At 69.1% G+C, this 22,422-nt stretch overlaps 2 protein-coding genes and 1 pseudogene across 3 annotated transcripts; 2 read left to right on the top strand and 1 right to left on the bottom strand.

Moving 5' to 3' along the window:
- Positions 1-329: 329 nt before the first annotated feature.
- On the bottom strand, positions 330-7,955 carry B4GALNT1 (beta-1,4-N-acetyl-galactosaminyltransferase 1; the record flags this gene model as incomplete). The annotated part of the gene is made up of 10 exons (XM_079329335.1): positions 330-1,197; positions 2,689-2,926; positions 3,770-3,910; positions 4,466-4,653; positions 5,448-5,582; positions 5,940-6,120; positions 6,382-6,419; positions 6,673-6,779; positions 6,984-7,166; positions 7,753-7,955. 10 exons carry the CDS (start codon positions 7,953-7,955, stop codon positions 983-985), a joined length of 1,629 nt encoding a protein of 542 aa, XP_079185461.1. The 3' UTR covers positions 330-982.
- Positions 7,956-11,156: 3,201 nt separating this feature from the next.
- On the top strand, positions 11,157-18,373 carry OS9 (OS9 endoplasmic reticulum lectin). The gene is made up of 14 exons (XM_079329069.1): positions 11,157-11,359; positions 12,395-12,565; positions 12,648-12,711; positions 12,792-12,868; positions 12,961-13,059; positions 13,720-13,921; positions 14,956-15,072; positions 15,179-15,264; positions 15,359-15,395; positions 15,508-15,596; positions 15,688-15,960; positions 16,269-16,761; positions 16,853-16,968; positions 17,866-18,373. Exons 1-14 carry the CDS (start codon positions 11,195-11,197, stop codon positions 17,992-17,994), a joined length of 2,118 nt encoding a protein of 705 aa, XP_079185195.1. The 5' UTR covers positions 11,157-11,194; the 3' UTR covers positions 17,995-18,373.
- An 890-nt stretch (positions 18,374-19,263) lies between these two features.
- LOC306813688 (glycoprotein-N-acetylgalactosamine 3-beta-galactosyltransferase 1-B pseudogene) lies at positions 19,264-21,853 on the top strand (annotated as a pseudogene). Its single transcript, XR_013777866.1, has 4 exons — positions 19,264-19,292; positions 19,716-19,928; positions 20,260-20,924; positions 21,554-21,853. The product of XR_013777866.1 is annotated as a glycoprotein-N-acetylgalactosamine 3-beta-galactosyltransferase 1-B pseudogene (transcript).
- The last annotated feature ends 569 nt before the right edge of the window (positions 21,854-22,422 follow it).

Below are 22,422 nucleotides of genomic sequence, written 5' to 3'. Positions count from 1 at the left end.
TGTCCCCGTGTGTCCCTGTGTCCCCCTGTCCCTGCTGTCCTTGTCCTTGTGTGTCCCTGTCCGTGTTCCCACCACGCCCTTGTCCCCAGGGTGTCCATGGAGTGTCCCTGTCACAGGTGTGAGCCACTGGCCACACCCACCGACCGCACCCACTGACCACACCCACCGACCACACCCACCGACCACACCCACAGCCCCTCTGGAGATCCCACAGCCCCTCCTATCCCCAGAGCCCCTCCCCCCAATAGCCACCCAGGGGGCGGGGCCTCCCCCCACCCCACCCCCCTCTTTCCCCTCCCCCCCAGTTTTTGGAAGAAAGAGGCCGATTTCGGGCTGGTTAAAATCTCGCCATTCATTGGGTAGAAAAGGGGGTGGGGGGGAGGGCAGCCCCTCCCCCAGCCCCTCCCCCACCCACCCCGGGGGTTCCGGGGGTCCTGGGGGGGGAGGGGCCGAGACTTGGCACAAAAATCCTGGCGGCAGCGCGGTGGGGGGAGGGGCTGGACAATAGAAAACGGGGATGGGGAGGGGGACAATGGGAGGGGGGACCCAACGCCCGGGGGGACCCCGCCACCACCCCACCCCCAAAGTACAAAAGAGCTAAAAACACCGCGGGGGGAGGGGCGGGGCGGCTCCGGGGACCCCGTGGTGGCCCTGGGTGGTGGCACCGGGTGGTGGCCCATGGCAGTGGCCCTGGGGGTGGCACAGAGAGGGGCGGCCACGGTGACAATGACCCTGCAGCCGGCCCGTAGCGGCAGTGGTCACACCAGCGTCACACTGGGGACAGCCGGGGGTGGTGGCCCGCAGGAGATGTCCCGCTGGAACCAGTGGCCCTGGGGGTGCCCCAGCTGGCCCATGGAGCTGCGGCGGCTCTGGGGGACACACAGGGGTGGCCTCGAGGTGGCCCTGTCAGTGACGCCCATGGGGCGTCCCGCGTCACCTCTGTGTCACCTCTGTGTCACCGCCCCGGGGCTGGTGGCCACGCTTAGTCGCCGGCCATGCACTTGAAGCGGTTCTTGAAGAAGAAGAGGCGCTGCTTGAGGCGCAGGCTGTCGTCCCGCGCCGCCGGGTACCGGTACCGGTTGTACTGGCGCTCGCCCTCCGAGCGCCGCCACGGCAGCGCCAGCTTGGACGCGTGGTCCACGACCACGTCCTCGCACGAGCCCACGTGCAGCACCCCCAGCCCGTCTATGAAGAATTCTGGGGGGAGAGGGGCGCCCCAAAAACGGCTCAGAGGTGCCCTGGGGTCGCTCATCCTCACTAAGATCCCGTGGGCTTGCAGTGGGGGGGACTCCGGTATCCCCCCTTATCTCTGACCACTGAATTGGGGGACCCCAGCATCCCCCCCCTTATCTCTGACCCTTCAATTGTGGGGGCTCCTGGCATCCCCTCTATCTCTGACCATCTGAATTGGGGGGAACCCAATTCAGCAGCACCCCCAGGCGTCTATGAAGAATTCTGGGGGGGGGAGAGGCGCCCCAAAAACGGCTCAGAGGTGCCCAGGGGTCGCTCATCCTCACTGTGATCCCGTGGGCTCGCAGTGAGGGGGACTCCGGTATCCCCCCTTATCTCTGACCCTTCAATTGTGGGCGGATCCTGGCAACCCCCTTATCTCTGACCCCATTATGGGGGATCCCAGCATTCCCCCCTTATCTCTGACCCCCTGAATTGGGGGACCCTAGCATTCCCTCCTTATCTCTGACCACTGAATTGGGGGAGCTCAGCATGCCCCCCTTACCTCTGACCCCATTATGGGGGATCCCAGCATCCCTCCTTATCTCTGACCCCCTGAATTTTGGGGGACCTCAGCATCCCCCCCTTATCTCTGACCCTTCAATTGTGGGGGGATCCTGGCATCCCCTCTATCTCTGACCATCTGAATTGGGGGGAACCCAATTCAGCGGCACCCCCAGCCCGTCTATGAAGAATTCTGGGGGGAGAGGGGCGCCCCAAAAACGGCTCAGAGGTGCCCAGGGGTCGCTCATCCTCACTGTGATCCCGTGGGCTCGCAGTGAGGGGGACTCCGGTATCCCCCCTTATCTCTGACCCTTCAATTGTGGGGGGATCCTGGTATCCCCCTTATCTCTGACCCTTGAATTGGGGGTCCCCAGCATTCCCCCCTTATCTCTGACCCCTGAATTGGGGGACCCCAGCATTCCCCCCTTATCTCTGACCCCAATATGGGGGACCCCAGCATCCCCCTTATCCCGTCCCTGCCCCCCAGACTCCTCAAGTCCCCCAGGGGGACCTGGGGACCCCAAAGACTCTCACCCACCCCTTACCCCTGGGATCCCCCCACACCCGTGAGCACCTTAGGCACGCCCAGGACCCTCCCACATGTTCCAGCCCTCCCATCCCTGACCCCCAGACCCCTCAAGACCCCCAGGGGGACCTGTGGACCCCCAGGACTCTCATCCATCCCTCACCCCCACGATCCCTCCAGATGCCTCAAGACACTGGAAGCCCCAGGACCCTCCTCCTCTGGGACCCCCTTAGACTGACCCCCAGACCCCCCAGACCCCTCAGCACTCCAGGACCCTCCCATCCCATCCAGCCCTCCCTTCCCTGCCCCCCAGATCCCCCCAAGACCTCCAGGGGGACCTGCAGACCCCAAAAACTCAAACCCTTCAGGACCCTCCTCCGGGACCCCCCACGCGTCCCAGCCCCCTCCCCGAGCCCCCAGCCCCTCACCGAGATGAGCCACGCGGCGCAGGCGGGGGTCGAAGCCCACCTGGCGCACCTTGTCGGTGCGGGCCAGGAAGAAGTTGACCACCCCGTCGGTGACGACGCAGGCGGGGAACCCGGCGAGGCGGTGGTGGAAACCGGGCCGGGTCCGCAGGCAGTCGCCCCCCGCGCCCCCGCCCCGCACGCTCAGCCGCTGCCGGTACGTGGTGGTGTAACCCGTGATCTCCCGCACCGCGCCGCCCACCTGCGGGGGCAGCAGGGCGGTGGGGGGCGGCACGGGACCCCCGGGCCCCCGGCATCGCCCACCCGTGGGGAGGGATGGGATGGGGCTGCTGGTGTGGGGCTGTGCCAGCAGCTGGGCACCGGGACCCCCTGGATCCCCAACTCGGGACCCCCTGGACCCCCACATGGGCACTGGGACCCCCTGAACTCACACCTGAGCACCGGGACCCCCACCTGGGCACCGGGACCCCCTGGACCCCCACCTCGGGACCCCCTGGACCCCCACCCGGGCACCGGGACCCCCTGAACACCCACCTCGGGACCCCCTGGATCTCCACCCGGGCACCTGGACCCCCTGAATCCTGACCCAGGCACCGGCATCACCTGAACTCCCACCTGAGCACTGGGCCCCCCACCTGGGCATCGAGATCCCCTGGACCCCCACCCGGGCACCTTTCCCTGGACCCCCACGTGACCACTGGGACCCCATGAACGCCCCCCTGGGCACCGGGACCCCCTGAATCCCCTCCAGGGCATCGAGACCCTCTGAACCCCCCCATCCCCCCCATCGCCGGTCTGTGTCACCAGGACCCTCAGGACCCTGCACCGCCCACCCGGGCACAGGAGCTGCCGCGGGGGGGCTGCGCCGAGAGCGGCAACATCCCCAGGGAACCCCGGTGTCACCCCCTGCGACCCCCGGGACCCCCAGCACCGCCCACCGGGGGGACACTGCAGGGCACGGGGGGCACGGGGACAGGAGACACCGGGAGCGCCACGCTCAGAGCACGGGAACCAGGACCACCCCCAGACCACCTGGCTGTGCCCACAGCCCCCCACAGCCCCCCGAGCCCCCCCAGCCCCGCACCAGGTCCAGGCTGGTTCTCTCCAGCACATCCACCAGCTTCTCCAGCCGCGTGCGGGGTGTGAAGATGAAATCATCGTCCACCCACAGCACGTACTTGGTTGTCACCTGCGACACCGCCAGGTTCCTGCCGGCGAACCAGCCCTGCGGGGGCAGCGTGGGACCCTCGGGCAGCGCCCGACACCCCTCGGGTGCCTCCCCCTGACAGAGCCCCTGCCCCCCGTGCCCCCCGTCCCCGGGGTCCCGCAGCTCTTCCCTCGTGTTCCCCTTCTCTGGGATCCCACAGTTCTGACACACCCCCCGTGTCCCCCCATCGCCCCGAGACCTCAAGCGCTGCCAACCCCTCCCCCGAGCCCCCCGGGTCCCTGTCGCTTCGTCAGACCCTCACGTGTACCCTCTCTCGGGGGTCCCACTGCTCTGATAGAGTTCCCATGCCCCCCTTCCCCATTGTACCCCATCCCCAGGGACCCCCACCCATGGTCCCCATCCCCAGGGACCCCCACCCTGCCAACCCCCCTCCCTTGGGAACCACACCCTCATCAGAACCCCGGTGTCCCCTTCTCTGGGGTCCCACCACGCTGCCAGACCTCCATGTCCCCCGTTTTTGGGGACCAATCCCACAAGTCCCAGCCCCGCCATGTCACCTGTCAGGGGTCCCACAGCCCCGACACCCCCCGTGCTCCCCCCCAGGAGCCCCACCTTGCCGAAGGGCATGAGGTAGTGCTCCAGGTGGGGCCCGGAGAGGGGCTCGGGGCGCTGGCTGTCGTCGGCCACCACGATGGTGACAGAGGGGTAGAAGCGGCGGATGCTGGCGATCAGCCCGCGCAGTTTGTCATAGCGCAGGAACGTCTTGGTGGCCACTGTCACCAGCGCCGAGATGTTGTACCCTGGGGGTGGGGAGGGCACTGGGAACCTGCACTGGGAGTGCTGGGAGCGCTGGGAACTTGCACTGGGAATGCTGAGCAGCCATCCTTACTGGGAGCACTGCGAACTTGCATTGGGAGCACTGGGAGTGCTGGGCACCCATCCTTACTGGGAGCACTGGGAACCTGCATTGGGAGCACTGGGAGCACTGGGAACACTGGGAACACTGGGACAGTCACTGGGAGCATTGGGCACCCACATTGGGAGGATTGGGCTCCCACACTGGAAGGACTGGGACTCTGGCACTGGGAGCACTGGGACGACTGGGGTCACTGGTACTGCCAGAACCAGCTGTCTCCAGCACTGGGGGCACTGGGAGCACTGGGAGCACTGGGATTCTGCCATTGGGAGCACTGGGGCCACTGGGAGTCTGGCACTGGAGGTACTGGGGGCACTGGCAGTTTGGCATTGGGGGCACTGGGATCACTGCGATTCTGGCACTGGGGGTACTGGCAGTATGGCACTGGGGGCACTGGAATTCTGGCACTGGGGACACTGAGGGCACTGGCAGTTTGGCACTGGGGGCACTGGGGGCACTGGGATCCTGGCACTGGGATCACTGGGATTCTGGCACTGGGGACACTGGCAGTTTGGCACTGGAGGCACTGGGATCCTGGCACTGCGATTCTGGCACTGGGGGCACTGGGAGTCTGGCACTGGGAGCATTGGGGGAACTGGGAGCACTGGGGGCATTGGGATCACTGCGATTCCGGCACTGGGGGCAGGGCAGGTTTCGGCTGCAGGGCCCCGCGCTCACCCCCGTCCCCGCTGCTGTCGCTGTCGCTGTCGCTGTCGCCGTCGCTGGCCGTGCCCGGGCCGTACAGGCGCGGCGTGGGCGGGTGCCGGATGCGGATGGCGAAGGCGGCGGAGTGGCCGTCGGTGGAGAACTGCACTGCAGGGCGAGGAGGGGCTGGGGGCGCGGGGGGACACGGGGGGACACGGGGGGACACGGGGGGCGCGGGGACAGGCCGGAATTCCCGGGGGATGGGGGTCACTGGGGGACACGGGAACAATGGGGACAGTGGGGACACCACGAGTGTTCCTACGGGCATTAGGGATCCCGGGGGGGCTGGAGCTTCCATGGGTCAACCACGGTCCCGGGGGGCACCGGGGGTCCCAGAAACGCGGGGGTCCCGGGGGTTGCCGGGGGTTCCAGGGCTCAGGGGGTGCGGGGGGTCCCGGGGGTTGCCGGGGGTTCCAGGGCTCAGGGGATGCCGGGGGTCCCGGAATCAGCTCCCCCCGTACCCACCGATGTCGGCGGTGTCGGGGTGGAACTGGGTGTTGGTGTAGGTGACGAACTGCAGCTGCCGGTTCAGGTGGTCCAGGTGGGCGGCGGCCAAGGACAGGTGCGGCTGCCCCTCCCCCCGCAGCGCCACGCCCTCCACCTCGGCCGCCACCGCCAGCGTTCCCAGCGAGGCCGTCAGGTTCACCTGCGGGCGGCACGTCACGGGGGGCCCGGGGGGGGGCACGGCAGGGACCCCCCAAAACGGGGGGGCTGCACACGGGGGTGGGGGGAACGCGCCGAGCCCACCCCGGTCACTCCGCTGCCCCGCCCACCCCCACACGCCCCGCCCACAAACCGGACAGGTCTCGCCCATGCCCATCACGCCCCGCCCAGACCACTCGAACCACGCCCCTCGACCACGCCCCCCCTCCCCAGCCCCTCCCCCGTGCCCCGCCCTCGCCCTCACCTGGTACCTGTTCCTGGCCGGCGCCTGCAGGCTGAGCCCTGGGGGCCGCGACACGGGGGTGAGGCCCAGAGACCCCCAGAGGGACCCCCTGCCTCCCCCCCCTGCCCTTCCCCCCGGGGGTACCCCCTGCCCATACATCCCCCACCCCCAGGCGCCCCCCTCGATGCTGTGCCTCCCCCTGGTGCCCCCCACCCCCAGGTCTCCCCCATTCTGTGCCCCCCCCATGCCCCCCATATGTGTTCCACCCCGTGCCCCCCACCCCGTGCCCCCCGACCCCCCGCGCCCCCTCACCGGGCACCAGCACCGTCTGCAGCGGCCGCACCTCCACCCCCTGCGCCGGGTACTCCAGAGGGGAGTTGGCCGGGACGATGAGCAGGCGGTCGGCGGGGGTCTGCACCCTGCGGGGGGGGCACGGGGGGTTCAGCCGGGGGGGTCCCTGGGGCTGCTCAGTGCGGGGAACACACCCCGCACCCAGCACCCAGTGCCAAGCCTGGGGGTCCCACGCTGCCCCGGGGTACCCCAGGGGTCCCAAGCTGCTCCGAGGGTCCCACCCTACCCCGGGGGTCTCCCCGCGCTGATCCCGGGGGTCCCCCCGCTCTCACCGGTTGCGATAGTTGCGATACTCGCGCTCCCGCAGCCGCAGCTGCCGCTGCCGCTCCCCGGGAGCGAAGGCGCTGGCGAAGTCGAGCCCCCCCGGGCCGGGCCCGAAGAGCCGCCGCCGCAGCGGCAGCGCCAGCCCCGCCTCCGCCTCCGCCTCGCACGAGCACCCGTTCCTGGGCAGCAGCCTGTCGCGACAGGGCGGCTGTCACCGACAGCCCGCAGCTGCGCAGGGACAGGGGACCCGCGGGCGGCACCGCCCTGACACGCCCGTTCCTGCCTGACCCCGAGTGCCACCGCCCTGACACCTCCTGTCACTGCCTGTCCCCACCTGTCACCACCCTGGCACCGCCCTGACACCTCCTGTCCCTGCCTGTCCCCGAGTGCCACCGCCCTGACACCTCCTGTCCCCAAGTGTCACCACCCTGTCACCACCCTGACACCTCCTGTCACTGCCTGACCCCGAGTGTCACCACCCTGGCACCGCCCTGACATTCCTGTCACTGCCTGACCCCCCATGTCACAGCCCTGCCACCATCCTGTCACCTCCCAGGCACCACAGCCCTGAGCCCACCCTGGCATCACCTTTGTCACCCTCTATCCCAACACCCCAACCTGGGGTGCCCCCACTCCTGGCCGCCCCAACCTTTGGGAGCCACATTCCCACCCTGGGGACCCCCCAGCCCTGAGTGACCCCATTCCCGGGTACCCCCACCCTTGGGTGCCCCCACCCCTGGGTACCCCCACCCCCCGTGTCCCGTGTCCCGTCCTTACTCCATGATCTCCTCCTTGAGGCGGAATGGCACGTGCGGGTAGGCGCGGGCGGGGGGCGGCAGGGGGGGCGGCAGCCGCTCGGGGGGGGGGCGGCGCAGGTCCACGCTGGGGGGGCCCTTGGGCGCCCACAGGTGCAGGTAGAGCGCGGCCAGCGAGGCCGAGGCCACCAGCAGCAGGCACAGCGCCCGCTGCGCCCCCCGCATCCTGCCTGGGGGGGACACTGTCACCCGGGTGCCACCAGTGGCCCCCAGTGCCCCCCAGTGCCACCAGTGCCACCAGCAGCAGGCACAGCGCCCGCTGCGCCCCCCGCATCCTGCCTGGGGGGGGACACTGTCACCTGGGTGCCACCAGTGTCCCCCGGCACATCCCAATGCCCCCAGTGACTCCCAGTGCAACCCAGTGCAACCCAGTGGAACCCGGAGCCCCCAGTGACACCCAGTACAAATCAGTAACCACAGCGCCCCCCAGTGCCCGGCCAGGCCAATGGCAGCAGTGCCCAGGGGCTCCCAGTGGCTCCCAGTACAAACCAGAGTCCCCAGTGTCCACAACACCTCCCAGGGACACCCAGTACAAACCAGTAACCACAGAACAACCCGGGGACACCCAGTACAAACCAGTAACCACAGCACCTCCCAGTGACACCCAGTACAAACCAGTAACCACAGTACAACCCAGTGACACGCAGTGCAAAGCAGTGTCCACACCACCCAGGGACACCCAATACAAACCAGTAACCATAGAACCACCCAGGGACACCCAGTACAAACCAGTAACCACAGCAGAACCCAGGGACACCCAGTACAAACCAGTAACCACAGCACCTCCCAGTGACACGCAGTGCAAAGCAGTGCCCACAGCAGAACCCAGGGATACCCAGTGCAAACCAGTGTCTACAGCATCCCCCAGTGACAACCAGTACAAACCAGTAACCACAGAACCACCCAGGAATACCCAGTGCAAACCAGTGCCCACAGAACAACCCAGTGACACCCAGTACAAACCAGTGCCCACAGCACCTCCCAGTGCCTTCAGTGCAAACCAGTGCCCACATCAGAAGCCAGTGACACCCAGTACAAACCAGTGTCTACAGCATCCCCCAGTGACAACCAGTACAAACCAGTAACCACAGAACCACCCAGGAATACCCAGTGCAAACCAGTGCCCACAGAACAACCCAGTGACACCCAGTACAAACCAGTGCCCACAGCACCTCCCAGTGCCTTCAGTGCAAACCAGTGCCCACATCAGAAGCCAGTGACACCCAGTACAAACCAGTGCCCGCAGCACCTCCCAGTGCCCCCAGTACAAACCAGTAACCACAGAACCACCCAGGAATACCCAGTGCAAACCAGTGCCCACAGAACAACCCAGTGACACCCAGTACAAACCAGTGCCCACAGCACCTCCCAGTGCCCCCAGTGCAAACCAGTGCCGCCAGTGCAGTGCACCATCCCTTCATCCCTGCGCCGCCTCCCAGTGTTTCCCAGTTCAACCCAGTGCCCTGGTGCCCCCCCCTCCCCAGTTCCCACGTTCTGCTCGTGTGGCACCCCCTCCATCCCGCCCCCCCAGTGCTCCCAGTGCCCCCAGTGCCCTCACCTTGGGGTGGGCGCCTGTCCCAGCGAGGGGGGCTCAGCCCACGCTCATGGCTCTGCCCCCCACAGCAGCGGCCTGGGGACACGGGGACAGTGTCAGGGGCGGAGGGACCCCCCCCCCCCGATATCCTGCTGCCCCCCAATATCCTCCTGCCCCCCGATATCCTCCTGCCCCCCGATATCCTGCTGCCCCCCGTTATCCTGCTGCCCCCCGATATCCTGCCCCCCCGATATCCTGCTCCCCCCAATATCCTCCTGCCCCCCAATATCCTCCTGCCCCCCGATATCCTGCTGCCCCCCCCCGTTATCCTCCTGCCCCCCTTTATCCTCCTGCCCCCCGTTATCCTGCTGCCCCCCGGGCTCCCCCAGACCCCCGAGATGCGGCTGCAGCCGGGGGATGCCCCAGACCCCCCCCGAGGACTCCCCCTGAGGATGAGGGACTGAGGGGGACACGTCGGGAGGGGCTGGGAGTGTTTGGGGACACGAGGGGGGGCAGGGAAGGGCCTGGGAGATGTTGGGGGGAGGGCGGGAGGCCCGGGGGATGCGGAGGGATGGGGGCTGGGAGTGTCCGGGCGGGGGGGAGGGGGGGCAACGGGGAGGGGGGATGCGGGGGATGCTGGGGGGGGCCGGAGGGTTTCGGGGGGGCCCGGGGGGTGCCGCGGGATGCGGGGATTTGGGGGTGTCTGCGGGGAGAGACGGCGATGTCGCATCGGCGGGGCAGTGGCAGGTGCCATCCCTCATCGCGACACGCCGCGACAAGAGCGGCCTCGGCCCTACCTGGCTCCGCTGGCGGCTCCGGGCGCTCGGCGGCCGCAAGCGGCACCGGTACCGGCACCGGAGCGGGCGGCGAGGGCGCCCCCGGCGGCCCCGGTGCGGAACGGCACCGCCGCAGCCCCGGGAGGGGCGGGGCGAGGCTGCGGGGGGAGAGGCGGAGGGAAGGGGGCGCAAAAAGAGGGGAGGGGCGGGCTGGGACTGGGGGGGGGCGGGGATCAGCCCCCGCGGCGCGGCTGCCACAGGCCGCGCTTTGTGCCCACGCGTGGGGCGCACAAGGGCCCCATTGAGCGGGGGGGGCGCGGGGGGGTCGGTCTGGGCTCTGAGGGGCGGGGGCTGCGGAGCCGGGGGGTTTCAAGGGGGGGAATCGCGGTGTTGAAGGAGCGCTGAGGGGTCCGGGGGGGCTGAGGGGTCCCGGTGGGGCTGAGGGATCCCGGGGAACTGAGGGGTCCCGGAGAGGTCTGAGGGGTCCCGGGGGGGTGAATGAGGGGTCCCGGGGGGGCTGAGGGGTCCCGGAGGAGCTGAGGGGTCCCGGAGGACCTGAGGGGTCCCGGGAGGGACTGAGGGGTCCCGGGGGGGCTGTGAGGAGGTTTGGGCGGGGTCGGAGGGGTCGGGGCAGCAGGGTGGGAGCGGGCGGGATGCTGGCGACGGCCGCGCTCTCGGGGTCCCACGCTCGCCCCTCCCCCAGCAGCGGTGCCCGGTGCCCCCTCCCGGCTCCGGTAATCACGTGACCCCCCCGGGATGCTCTGAGCCCTGCGCCAATCAGCGCGCGCGGATCGCCTGCATCCCGCTCGGCCAATGGGGAATCTCCGTGCGTTACGTCATCGCGGCCGGCCGCGCCCCGCCTCCCCATTGGCTGCCGCCCGCGCGCGCTCCGGCCAATCGCCGCGGCCGCTGCCTCGCAACCGCCTCGCCCCCGCGGCCTCACGGCCGGAGGCGTCACCGCCTCCCGCCGACCAATCAGAGCCGCGCTCCTCGTTGACAGGCAGGCGTTCGGACCAATCGCAGCGCGAAGCGGCGCGGCCGGGGCGGGCGCGAGGAGGTGCGGGCGGAAGCGGAAGCGGCGGCGCGGGGCGAAGATGGCGGCGCGGCGGGGCCCGGGGCCGGTGGCGGTGCTGGCACTGCTGGCGCTGCTCGGCCCGGGGCGGCCCCTCCGCGGGGCCCGAGCCGCGCTCAACCTGCAGGAGCTCAGCGAGCTCAAGTACGGCCTCGAGATCCTGGCCGAGCCCGTGCTGGCCGGGCAGGTGCGCCGGGACACCGGGGACAACGGCTGGGGGGGGGGGCGGCAGCGACCTGGAGGCTCCACCGGGACTGCCGGGGGAGCGGCACCGGCTGCGGGTGGGGGATGCTCCCCCGGGGGCTGGGGGCACTGAGGACGGGGCTGTACCGGGCTCGGGGCACCGGGCTCGTTCCGGGGGTCCGTACGGGGGGAACGGGACTGACCCAGGGCTGGGGGTCCCGGGGGGTCCCGGGGCACACGGGGATGGGGGAGGAGCGGCCGGTCCGTACCTCCCTCGCCGAGCAGCTCCGCGGACACAGCCGGGGGTCCCCGGGGTGACAGTGACCCCTCGCCCCCCGGAGCTCGGGGGTCGCTCCAGATGTTGCCGGGGGGTCGCTCCAGATGTTGCCGGGGGCCGCTCCGGATGTGGGTGTGGATGTGGCGGTCCCGGACGGGATCGTCCTCTCGGTTCATGTTTCGGTTTCCCGAATTTGGGGGGGGGGGAGGGGAGGGGACACCCCGCGGGGGGTTTTGTCCCTGGGGCTCCCCTGGGACCCCCCAGCAGCCCGGGGGGGTTTGAGGGGTGTCCGGAGCCCCCCAGGGCTGGGGGAAGGGGCAGGGCCTGGGTGAGGCTGAGCGGGGAAACTGCGGTTCGGCCCGGGGGGGGGATGGGCTGCGGCGGCTGTACCTCCCACCGGGGGGGCTCTGGGGTCACTGGGGGGGCTTTGGGGTCACAGGGGGACTGGGGGAGGCTGTGGGGTCACTGGGGAGGCTGTGGGGTCACTGGGGGGGCTCTGGGGTCACTGGGAGGCTCTGGGGTCACAGGGGGACCCCAGGCTGCTGGAGGACACTGAGGGGGGGTGTCCCCAATGGGGTCAGACCCAAGTGTCCCGAGGGGTCTGGGGTGCCCTGGCAGGGTCTGGGAGGGGGATCTGTGGGGTCACAGGGTCTGGGGGGGGGTCACAGGGTCTGTGGCGGGGTCTCTGTGGGGTCACCGGGTGGCTGTGTGCTCCCGGGTGGGGGTCCCAGGGCAGTGACAGCCCCGTGCCCCCCCCAGCAGGCCGAGGACGTGGTGACAGTGGCCTCGCGGTTCAAGCAGCGCTACGAGTGCCGCCTGCCCCCCGCGGCCGTGGGGCCGCCCCCCGGCCCCGCCCCCCACCCCCGCCTCTACAACGGCTCGGGCGTGGCCGAGCTGCTGCGGCCCATGGGCAGCGCGCCCTGCCTGCTCAAGGTGGGACAGGGGACAGGGGGGACACGGGGGGGTGGCAGGGGACACCCCCAGCCTCACCCGGGGCTCCCCGCGCTCTCCCCAGACCAAGGACTGGTGGACGTACGAGTTCTGCTACGGGAGGCACATCCAGCAGTACCACCTGGAAGGTGACACTGGGGACAGGGGAGGTGACAGTGGCCCTGGTGACACCTCCCCAGCTCAATATCTGTGCCCTCTGTCCCCACAGAGTCTGAGATCAAGGGTGACATCCTCGTGCTGGGTTATTACCAGTCTGCCTTTGACTGGGATGATGAGACGGCCAAGGTCTGTGTGCTGTCCCCACCGTGGGGACAGCAGGTGGGTGGCAGGGACAGGGCTGTCCCCATGCCCACCCTGCTCCTCCCCTGTCCCTCCAGGCCTCCAAGCAGCACCAGCTGAGGCGCTACCACAGCCAGAGCTACGTGAACGGCTCCCGCTGCGACCTGACCGGGCGCGCCCGCGAGGCCGAGGTCAGGGTAAGGACTGGGGACACTGCAGGGGACAGGGACACTGCAGGGGATGGGGACACTGCAGGGGTGTGGGGACACTGCAGGGGTGTGGGGAGACTGCAGGGGACAGGGACAGTGTGGGACATGGGGACACTGCAGGAGACAGGGACACTGCAGGGGTATGGGGACACTGCAGGGGTATGGGGACACTGCAGGGGTATGGGGACACTGCAGGATGTGGGGTCACCGCAGGTTACAGGGGCACCTGGGGGAGAGCAGGGCACAGGGACATGGCAGGGCATGGGGACAAAACAGGACATGGGGATACTACAGGACATGGGGACACCGTGCAGAGCAAGACACGGGGACACTGCAGGACACAGGGACACTGCAGGACATGGGGACACTGCAGGACACGGGGACACGCGGCAGAGCAGCCATGGGGACACTGCAGGACACGGGGACACTGCAGGACATGGGGACACTGCAGGACATGGGGACACGTGGCAGAGCAGGACACAGGGACACAAGGCAGAGCAGCCATGGGGACACTGCAGGACATGGGGACACTGCAGGGCATGGGGACACGTGGCAGAGCAGGACAAGGGGACACGCGGCAGAGCAGCCATGGGGACACTACAGGACACAGGGACACGTGGCAGAGCAGCCATCCCCGCTGTCCCGCAGTTCCTGTGCGAGGAGGGCGCGGGCGATTACATCGCGCGCGTGGACGAGCCGCAGTCGTGCCGCTACGTGCTGACCGTGCACACCACGCGCATCTGCCACCACCCGTTCCTGCGGCCCGCGCCGGGGCTGGCGCCGCAGCCCATCCGCTGCCAGCCCGCGCTCTCACCCGCGCAGTACGTGCAGTACGTGCGGGCACAAGTCTGTGAGTACGGGGGGCATGAGTCTGTGGGTATGGGGGGCATGAGTCTGTGAGTATGGGGGGCACGAGTCTGTGAGTATGGGGGGCATGAGTCTGTGAGTATGGGGGCAAAAGTCTGTGAGTATGGGGGGGACAAGTCTGTGAGTACGGGAACGGCTGGCGTGTGCTGCAGGGTGGCATTGTCCCCTCCAGGCTGGCATTGTCCCCTGAAGGCTGGGGCTGTGCCCTGCAGGCTGGCGCTGTCCCCTTCAGGGTGGCATTGTCCCCTTCAGGGTGGCATTGTCCCCTCCAGGCTGGCATTGTCCCCTGAAGGCTGGGGCTGTGCCCTGCAGGCTGGGGAATTGTCCCCTGCAGGCTGGGGCTGTCCCATGCTGGCTGGCACCATCCCCTTAGCTGCCACTGTCCCCTTCAGGCTGCCATTATCCCCTGCTGGCTGGTGCTGTCCCCTGCTGGCTGGCATTGTCGCTTGCAGCCACTGTCCCCTTCAGGCTGCCATTGTCCCCTGCTGGCTGGTGCTGTCCCCTGCTGGCTGGCATTGTCCCGTGCAGCCACTGTCCCCTGCAGGCTGCCACTGTCCCCTGCTGGCTGCCATTGTCCCCTGCAGGCTGGTGCTGTCCCCTCCAGACTGCCACTGTCCCCTCTTATCTTGAGGCTGGCACTGTCTTCTCCCAGCTGGCCCTGTCCCCTCCATCCTGAGGCTGGCACTCTCCCTCCATCCTGGCACTGTTCTCTCCACCCTGCCCTTGTCCTCTCCATCCTGAGGCTGGCCCTGTCACCTTCCTGTGCCTGTCCCCTCTCTCCTGTGGCTGGCCCTGTCACCTTTGTCCTGGGGCTGGCACTGGGACTGGCACTGTTCCCTCTGTGCCAGGGCTGGCCTTATCCCCTCCAACTCAGGATTGCCATGGTCCCCTGCAGTGTGGAACTGAGCCTGTCCCCCCCCAGCTGTGCTGTCACTGTCCCCTGTGTCCCCAGCTGTGCTGTCACTGTCCCCTGTGTCCCCAGCTGTGCTGTCATGTCCCTGTCCCCTGTGTCCCCAGCTGACACCAAGAGGAAGGTGGAGGAGATCTCGGAGGAGCTGCGCACGCTGGACACGCGCCTGTGGAGTGACAGGGACAGTGACCCCCCCTCCCAGAGCCCTGAGGGCAGCCAGCAGGGTATGGCCCTGTCCCCAGCTCATGGTGACAGCACAACCTGTGTCCCCTCTCCTTCTGGCACCCCTGGCCTGGCCCCTTGTGGCAGCTGTGTCCCCTCCTGTGCCAGGGAACCAGGCAGACCCAGCCAAGGATGTGACAGCTGGGGACCAGGAGGTGACAGCCACAGCCAGTGACCAGAGGGATGGCACCAGGGTGAGTCCCAGTGGCCCTGGGGACATTTTGGGGGTCCTGGGGTCACTCTGGGGGGGTTTAGAGTCCTGCTCCATCCCCTGTTTCCTCCCTGCAGGAGCCGTCCCCGAGGGCAACTGGGGCTCGGGCAGCTGGTGAGTCCTGGAGTGTCCCCCCCATGCCACCTCCATGCCCACCCCGTGTCCCCCCATGTCCCCCCATGCCCCCCCTGCCACTCCCAGCCCCCTGTTCTGGGTTCTCTCCTAGATCCACGGAAGAAAATCCACTTCAAGGTGATCCGGAGCCCCGGGGACCTGCTGCAGTTCATCGAGGAGCTGAAGGAGAGCACCAGGAAGGTGGGGGCTCCCCTCCCTCATGCCCCTCCTCCATGCCCCTCGGGCCTCTCCGTGCCTCAGTTTCCCCCTGAGCCTCTCCCCACTGCCTCAGGCCAAGGAGAAGGCGAGTGAGGAGGAGGAGGCAGCAGCCAAAGCTCCCCCAGCCCCCCCCAGCCCTGCAGAGCCCCCCAGCCCCGAGAGCCTGCCTGGCCCCAAGGCCCCCCCTGCAGGGGAGGAGGAGGAGGAGGAGGAGGATGAGGAGGAAGAGGAGGAGGCAGGGCCACTGCTGGCAGGGCTGGAGCTGCTGCCACGGGAGCAGGTGGCGAGGCTGAAGGAGGAGGTGAAGAGCCAGATGGAGCAGGAGTTCGACAGCATCATCAGTGAGGTGGGACCCCTGGGGGGGCTGGGACCCCCCTGGCAGGGCTGGGCTGGGGTCCCCACAGTGGCACTGGGACCCCCCTGGCAGAGCTGGGACCCCCCTGGCAGGGCTGGGGTCCCCACAGTGGCACTGGGAACCCCCTGGCTGGGCTGGGGAGACCCTGGCAGGTTTGGGGTGCCCTGGCTGTGCTGGGGAGACCCGGTGGCTGAGAGAGTTGGGGACAGTCTGGGGACAACCTCTGTGGGCCAGCTGCTGTGGGTGGGTGCTGGCCAGTCCAGGGAAGCCCCTTTAACCCTTTATAACCCGTGCTGCAGGTGGAGGATGAGCTGGAGACCGAGGGGCTCAAGGGGGAGTTTGACCGGAGCCGCGCCAGCCGCACCCTGGCGTCCACCCTGACCCGGCTGATGGACAGGCTGGACAGGGCCGAGCCCCGCCGCGACCCCCCCGAGCCCCACCGCGACCCCCCCGAGCCCCGCCGCGACCCCCCCGAGCCCCGCCACGACCCCCCCGCTGCCGGGGGGCACAGGGGGGAGGAGGAGGAGGAGGAGGAGGAGGAGGGAGGAGCCGCGAGGAAGGGCGGCCGCCAGCTCCCCGGCGAGGGGCGGGCACGGGTGCGGATGGGCAAGGTCAGGAACCCGCCCCCGGAGCGGGAGCCCCCCCAGGGCAAGCAGGAGCCCCCCCGGGAGGATCAGGAGCCCCCCAGGGAGGATCAGGAGCCCCCCAGGGAGAAGCAGAGCCCCCCGCAGCTGCCGCAGGTGGAGAACGAGGTGCGGGCGCTGCTGGCCAAGGAGGGGCTGCGGGCTGAAGGTAGGGAGGGGTCCAGGCAGGGGGGGGGGCGCAGCGAGGGGGAAGCCCTCCCTGCCCCAAAAATCAACACCCCAAATTCTCCCCTCCCCAGGGAAAATCGAGATCAAGATCGTGACAGCGTCGTCGGGCGGTGAGGAGGAGGAGGCGGCGCAGTGGCTGTCGGAGGAAGATTCCCGGAGCCTGAAGGAGATTTTCCTCAGCATCCTGGTGAGGAGGGCGGGGGAGGGGCACGGAGGGGTGGGGGAGGGGCATCAAGGGGCGGGGGAGGGGTACAAAGGGGTGGAGGCACAACCGAGGTTCGGGAGGAGGGGAATTTGTGATTTTAGGGGAAAGCTGAGGTGGGGGAAACTGAGGCACGGCAGGGCTGAGGGATTGGGGGTGTCACTGATGGATGTGGGGGAAACTGAGGCACGGGGAGGCAGTGAGGTGAGGGGGGCCACAGGTGAGGGGGGCTGAGGTGAGGGGGGCACAGGTTAGGGAGGCTGAGGTGACAAGGGACAGTGAGGTGAGGGTGGCTCTGAGGTGAGGTGAGGGGACACAGGTGAGTGGGACACTGAGGTGAGGAGGGGACACTGAGGTGACAGTGGCCCTGAGGCAGGTGACAGTGGCACTGCTTGGCTCCCCCCAGGTGAGGAGGGGACAGTGAGGTGAGGAGGGGACAGTGAGGTGAGGAGGGGACAGTGAGGTGCCATGGCCCCGAGGCAGGTGGCAGTGACCCCGAGGCAGGTGACAGTGGCCCCGAGGCAGGTGACAGTGGCCCGAGGCAGTGCCATGGCCCCGAGGCAGGTGACAGTGGCCCGAGGCAGTGCCATGGCCCCGGGCAGGTGACAGTGGCCCGAGGCAGATGACAGTGGCCCCGAGGCAGGTGGCAGTGACCCTGAGGCAGGTGACAGTGGCCCAAGGCAGGTGCCATGGCCCCGGGCAGGTGACAGTGGCCCGAGGCAGTGCCATGGCCCCAGGCAGGTGACAGTGGCCCGAGGCAGTGCCATGGCCCCGGGCAGGTGACATGGCCCCGGGCAGGTGACAGTGGCCCAAGGCAGGTGCCATGGCCCCGGGCAGGTGACAGTGGCCCGAGGCAGTGCCATGGCCCCGCTTTGTCCCCAGGTGCAGGGCTCGGAGGAGGCGCAGAAGGAGCGCCGCCGGCAGCAGGCACTGGAGGACAATTATCGCTTCGTCTGGGGGGGTCGGGACGAGCCCCCCCTGCCCCCCGACTCTGAGGACCAAGACTTCTGATCCCCCAAATTGTCACCCCTCAAATGCTGAATGTCCCTCCCGAATTGTGGCTGTGTCCCTGCTGTGGGGGGGCCCTGCCCTCTTTGGGGGGAGTCGCTGTGTTCCCCCCCGGGGGGACCCTGCCCTGACATTGGGCAATTTGTGACATGGATGAACTGGGGGGGGGGGGGGGGGGGGTGGGGAGGGTGGGGAATGGCTGTGATTTAGGGGTTGGGGGGTTTGGGGGGGTGGGGGTGATTGGGTGGGGGGTCGTGTTGCCGTTGGAGCCATTCGTGCTCCCCCCGGGCTGGGGGGTTCACTCTCTCATAATGAGATGGAACGAAATCGTTCGGCCTCTTTGCCCCCTCCCCTTTTAATCAATAAACCGAGGTCACCCCGGGCTGTGTCTGTGTCCCCCCCTCCCCCCACGCTGTGTCCCCCCTGTCCCGGGGTCTACACACCCCGACCCCCCCACAAAAACTGTGGGAGGGGCGCGGTCAGAGCCGCGGCAGCCAATCAGAATCAGGGCGGGGCAGGGGCTCGGCCAATGGGAGCGCGGGGGGCGGGGAACGCGGAGTGCTCGGGACCCCCGAGGGGACGGGGACCACCGGGACCAGACCATCAGAGCCCCGGGGACCACCGGGACCGCCACAGCCCCGGGGACAGCGGTGACACCGGGACCGCCAGAGCCTCGGGGATAGCGGTGACACCGGGACCGCCACAGCCCCGGGGACAGCGGTGACACCGAGACCGCCACAGCCCAGGGGACAGCGGTGACACCGGGACCACCACAGCCCAGGGGACATCGGTGACACCGGGACCGCCAGAGCCCAGGGGACAGCGGTGACACCGGGACCGCCACAGCCCCGGGGATAGCGGTGACACTGGGACCGCCAGAGCCTCGGGGACACCGGAACCACCGGGAGCGCAACAGCCCCGGGGACAGCGGTGACACCGGGACCGCCACAGCCCAGGGGACAGCGGTGACACCGGGACCGCCAAAGCCTCGGGGATAGCGGTGACACCGGGACCGCCAAAGCCTCGGGGACACCGGGACCACCGGGAGCGCAACAGCCTTGGGGACAGCGGTGACACCGGGACCGGGACCACCAAAGCCTCGGGGACAGCGGTGACACCGGCACCGCCAGAGCCCCGCGGACAGCGGTGACACCGGTGCTCCGGACACCGACGGGACTCACAGGAGCCCGTGGAGCCACCGGGAGCCCCAGATCCGCTGGTACCCACCGGAACCCCCCAGACCAACCAGGGACCGACAGAGCCCGTGGGACTCCCGGACTGAACCGGGACCCCCAGCCTTGGTGAGGCCGCTGCCGGCGCCCCCCGCACCACAACCTCCCCCGCGGTGTGCTCCCCCTTCCCCACCCCCACTGCCCCCAACCCCCCCCACGGTGTACTCCCCCTTCCCCACCCCCACTGCCCCCGCCCACCGCAAGGGGCTGAGGATAATCCAGGGGTCCCGGGGAGCGGGGAAGTCACCCCTGTGCCCCCTTAACTAAAAACAGAGGTTCTACGTCCCCCCCCATGACCCCCCGGACACCCTTCGGGTCTGGGGGGCCCAGCCTGGGGTGCCATTGCTGTCCCGTGGGTGTCACCCTCTGTGTGTGTGTCACTCCCCGCTCCGTGACTCGTGTCCCGCACCGTCCATGGGCTGTACCGCAGCTGGTGGCAGCAGCCGAGGGGTGACAGGGGGGAGTCCCCGCTGACCCCCCCACACACACCAGGTGTCCCCATGCTGCTGCTGGGCCTGCAGAGCTCCTGGCTGCCCTTCCACGGGGGTGTCTTGGTGGGCTTCATCACCACCTTCCTCCTCCTCCACGTCCTCCTGCTGCCCCAGCCTGTGCCTGTCCCCAGCCGGGACCACCAGGTGGGCAATGCCCCCCCCGGGACCCCCTCATCCCTCGCGCTCTACGGCGTGGCCCCGTCGGACGCTGCAGGTGGGCACTGCTGCCATGGGGGGAGGGGGGGACACTGGGTGGGGACTGGGGGACTCTGCTGGGATGGGGCTGGCAGGAGAATGGAGGGAGCCTCACTCCCTCTGTCTGCTCCGTTTGCGGGGGACAGTGAGCACAGCCTGACGGGCAGCTGGGGACATCGGGGTCTCTCCTCCATTTATTGGGGGACAGTGACCACACCCCGATAGTGGCAGCGTGGGGACATCGGGGTCTCTGCTCCATTTATTGGGGGACAGTGACCACACCCCGATAGTGGCAGTGTGGGGACATCGGGGTCTCTGCTCCGCGCTCAGCGTGTCCCCTTCTCCCCCAGGCGAGGACGCGGGGGTGGCGCGGGCGCTGTTCCAGCGGGTGCGGGTGCTGTGCTGGGTGATGACCGCACCCCAAAACCTGGAGCCCAAGGCCCGGCACGTGCGGGACACTTGGGCACGGCACTGCAACGTGGCGCTGTTCGTGAGCTCCGAGCCCGCCCCCCACTTCCCGGCCGTGGGGCTGGGGGTGCCCGAGGGCCGGGAGCAGCTTTACCGAAAAACCACCCGCGCCCTGCAGTACGTGCAGCGGCACCACCGCGCCCACGCCGACTGGTTCCTCAAGGCCGACGACGACACCTTCGTGCTGCTGGACAACCTGCGCTGGCTGCTGGCCACGCACTCGCCACAGCGGCCCCTTTATTTCGGGAAGCGCTTCCGACCCTTCGCCCGCCAGGGCTACATGAGCGGCGGGGCGGGCTACGTGCTCAGCCGGGCAGCTCTGACACGCGTGGCCGCCGCCCTCGCCCGCGGCAGCTGCGCCCACGGCGGCCCCGAGGAGGACGTGGCGCTGGGACAGTGCCTGGAGCGCCTGGGGGTGGCGGTGGGGGATTCACGGGACACCTGGGGCCGGGAGACATTCCACCCCTTCCCGCCCGAGATCCACCTCACGCATCGCTTCGCACGGGACTTCTGGTACCAGCGCTACTGCTGGTACCCCGTGGTGGAGGTGGGTGACAGCCCGGGGCCACCAACCGAGGGGTCACTGTGCAGCCGGGGGAGGAGCAGCTGCTGGGGGGGTTGTGGACCCCCACAAGTGGCCAGAACCCCCCCATGTGCATCCTCAGCGCCCTGTGAATGACCACAGGTCTCCTTGGGTGTCACCTTGGGTGTCACCTTCTTCCACACAGCCATGGACCAGTTGTGTCCCCGCCGTGCGTGGCCGTGACCCCCCTCACATGTCCCTGGCCACCTCCCACGGCCGTGACCCCCTGGAGGTGCAGCCACGTGTCACCCCCGTGCCTGGCTGCCATGTCTTGCCAGCAGGGCCATGGCACCACCCCCAAATCCCCGTGAGGTGCCCAGCCAGGGCCAGGACGCTCCTACACTGAGTGGCTACTCACCCTCAGTGTGTGGCCACCGTGTCCCCCCTCATAGGTGGCCGCAGGTCCCCATGTGTGACCATGGTGGCTTCAGCTGTGATCCCACCCCCATGGCCCCCAGCGTGTGGCTGTGGTCCCTCTGCCCAAAATCCAGCCATGGTGACCCCTCCCTGTCACCAGGGTCCCCTCTCTGTCCCCGCGGTGTCTACCTGCCGTGCCCAGTGCCACCCCCCCGCGTGCCCCTCTGTCCCCGCAGGGTCCCCAGTGCTGCTCGGACCTGGCCGTGTCCTTCCACTACGTGCCGGGGGAGGAGATGTACACGCTGGAGTACCTGAGCCAGCGCCTGCGCCCCTACGGCTACAGACCCCGCTACCGGCCCCCCCTGGGCCCCCCCGCGCCCCCCAACGCCACCGGCACCCCCGCGCCCCCCAACGCCACCCTGAGCCACTTGGGCCCCCAAATACCCAAAGCCCCCAAGCCCAGCCCCTCCCCGGACCCCCCTGCGGTGAAGGTGGCCCCGAATTTGGGGGTTTCCTACAGTGGGGTACCCCCATAGCCCCACTCCTGCCCTGGGACCCCAAATGCCCTGAGCCCTCCCCGTGTCCTGCGCCCACCCCAACCCCCCTTCCCCGGTGGACCCGCGTGGCCCTAATTAGCGGCTGTTAATGAGCTTTGCAGGGGCTGGATGGCCCTGATCCGGGGGCGGGGCAGCGCGGAACGGGGGCGTCACGGCTTTGGGGGAACGTGGGGGGGGATGGGAGGGGTCTAAACAGGAGACGGAGCTGGGGGAGGGTCCCATGGAGGCGGCGCTCGTGGGGGGCTGTGGGTGATGGGGCACGGACAGGCTCCCTGTGGGGACGGTCCCCTCCTGTCCCCTCCTGTCCCCTCCTGTCCCCTCCTGTGTCTCAGCTGGCCCTGACCCCTGTGGCCCGGCTGGCCCCCATTTGTGGCCATGCTCCCCCTCAGGGTGTCCCCCCATGGTGACAATGCCCCCTCATGTCCCTGTTGTCCCTCCCGATCACATCGCGTTCCCCGCGTGGCCGTGACCCTGAGGCACCCCCACCCTCCACGAGCCCTGCCCCCCTGAGTCACGTCCCCCTCTGGTTCCCTGGAGCCCCCCAAGGC

This window comes from Erithacus rubecula (genome assembly GCF_903797595.1).
Source record: "Erithacus rubecula genome assembly, chromosome: 31".
NCBI classification, from domain to species: Eukaryota; Metazoa; Chordata; class Aves; order Passeriformes; family Muscicapidae; genus Erithacus; species Erithacus rubecula.
Note: the sequence above shows the minus strand (reverse complement) of the source record. Positions and strands in the feature narration are given on the sequence as shown.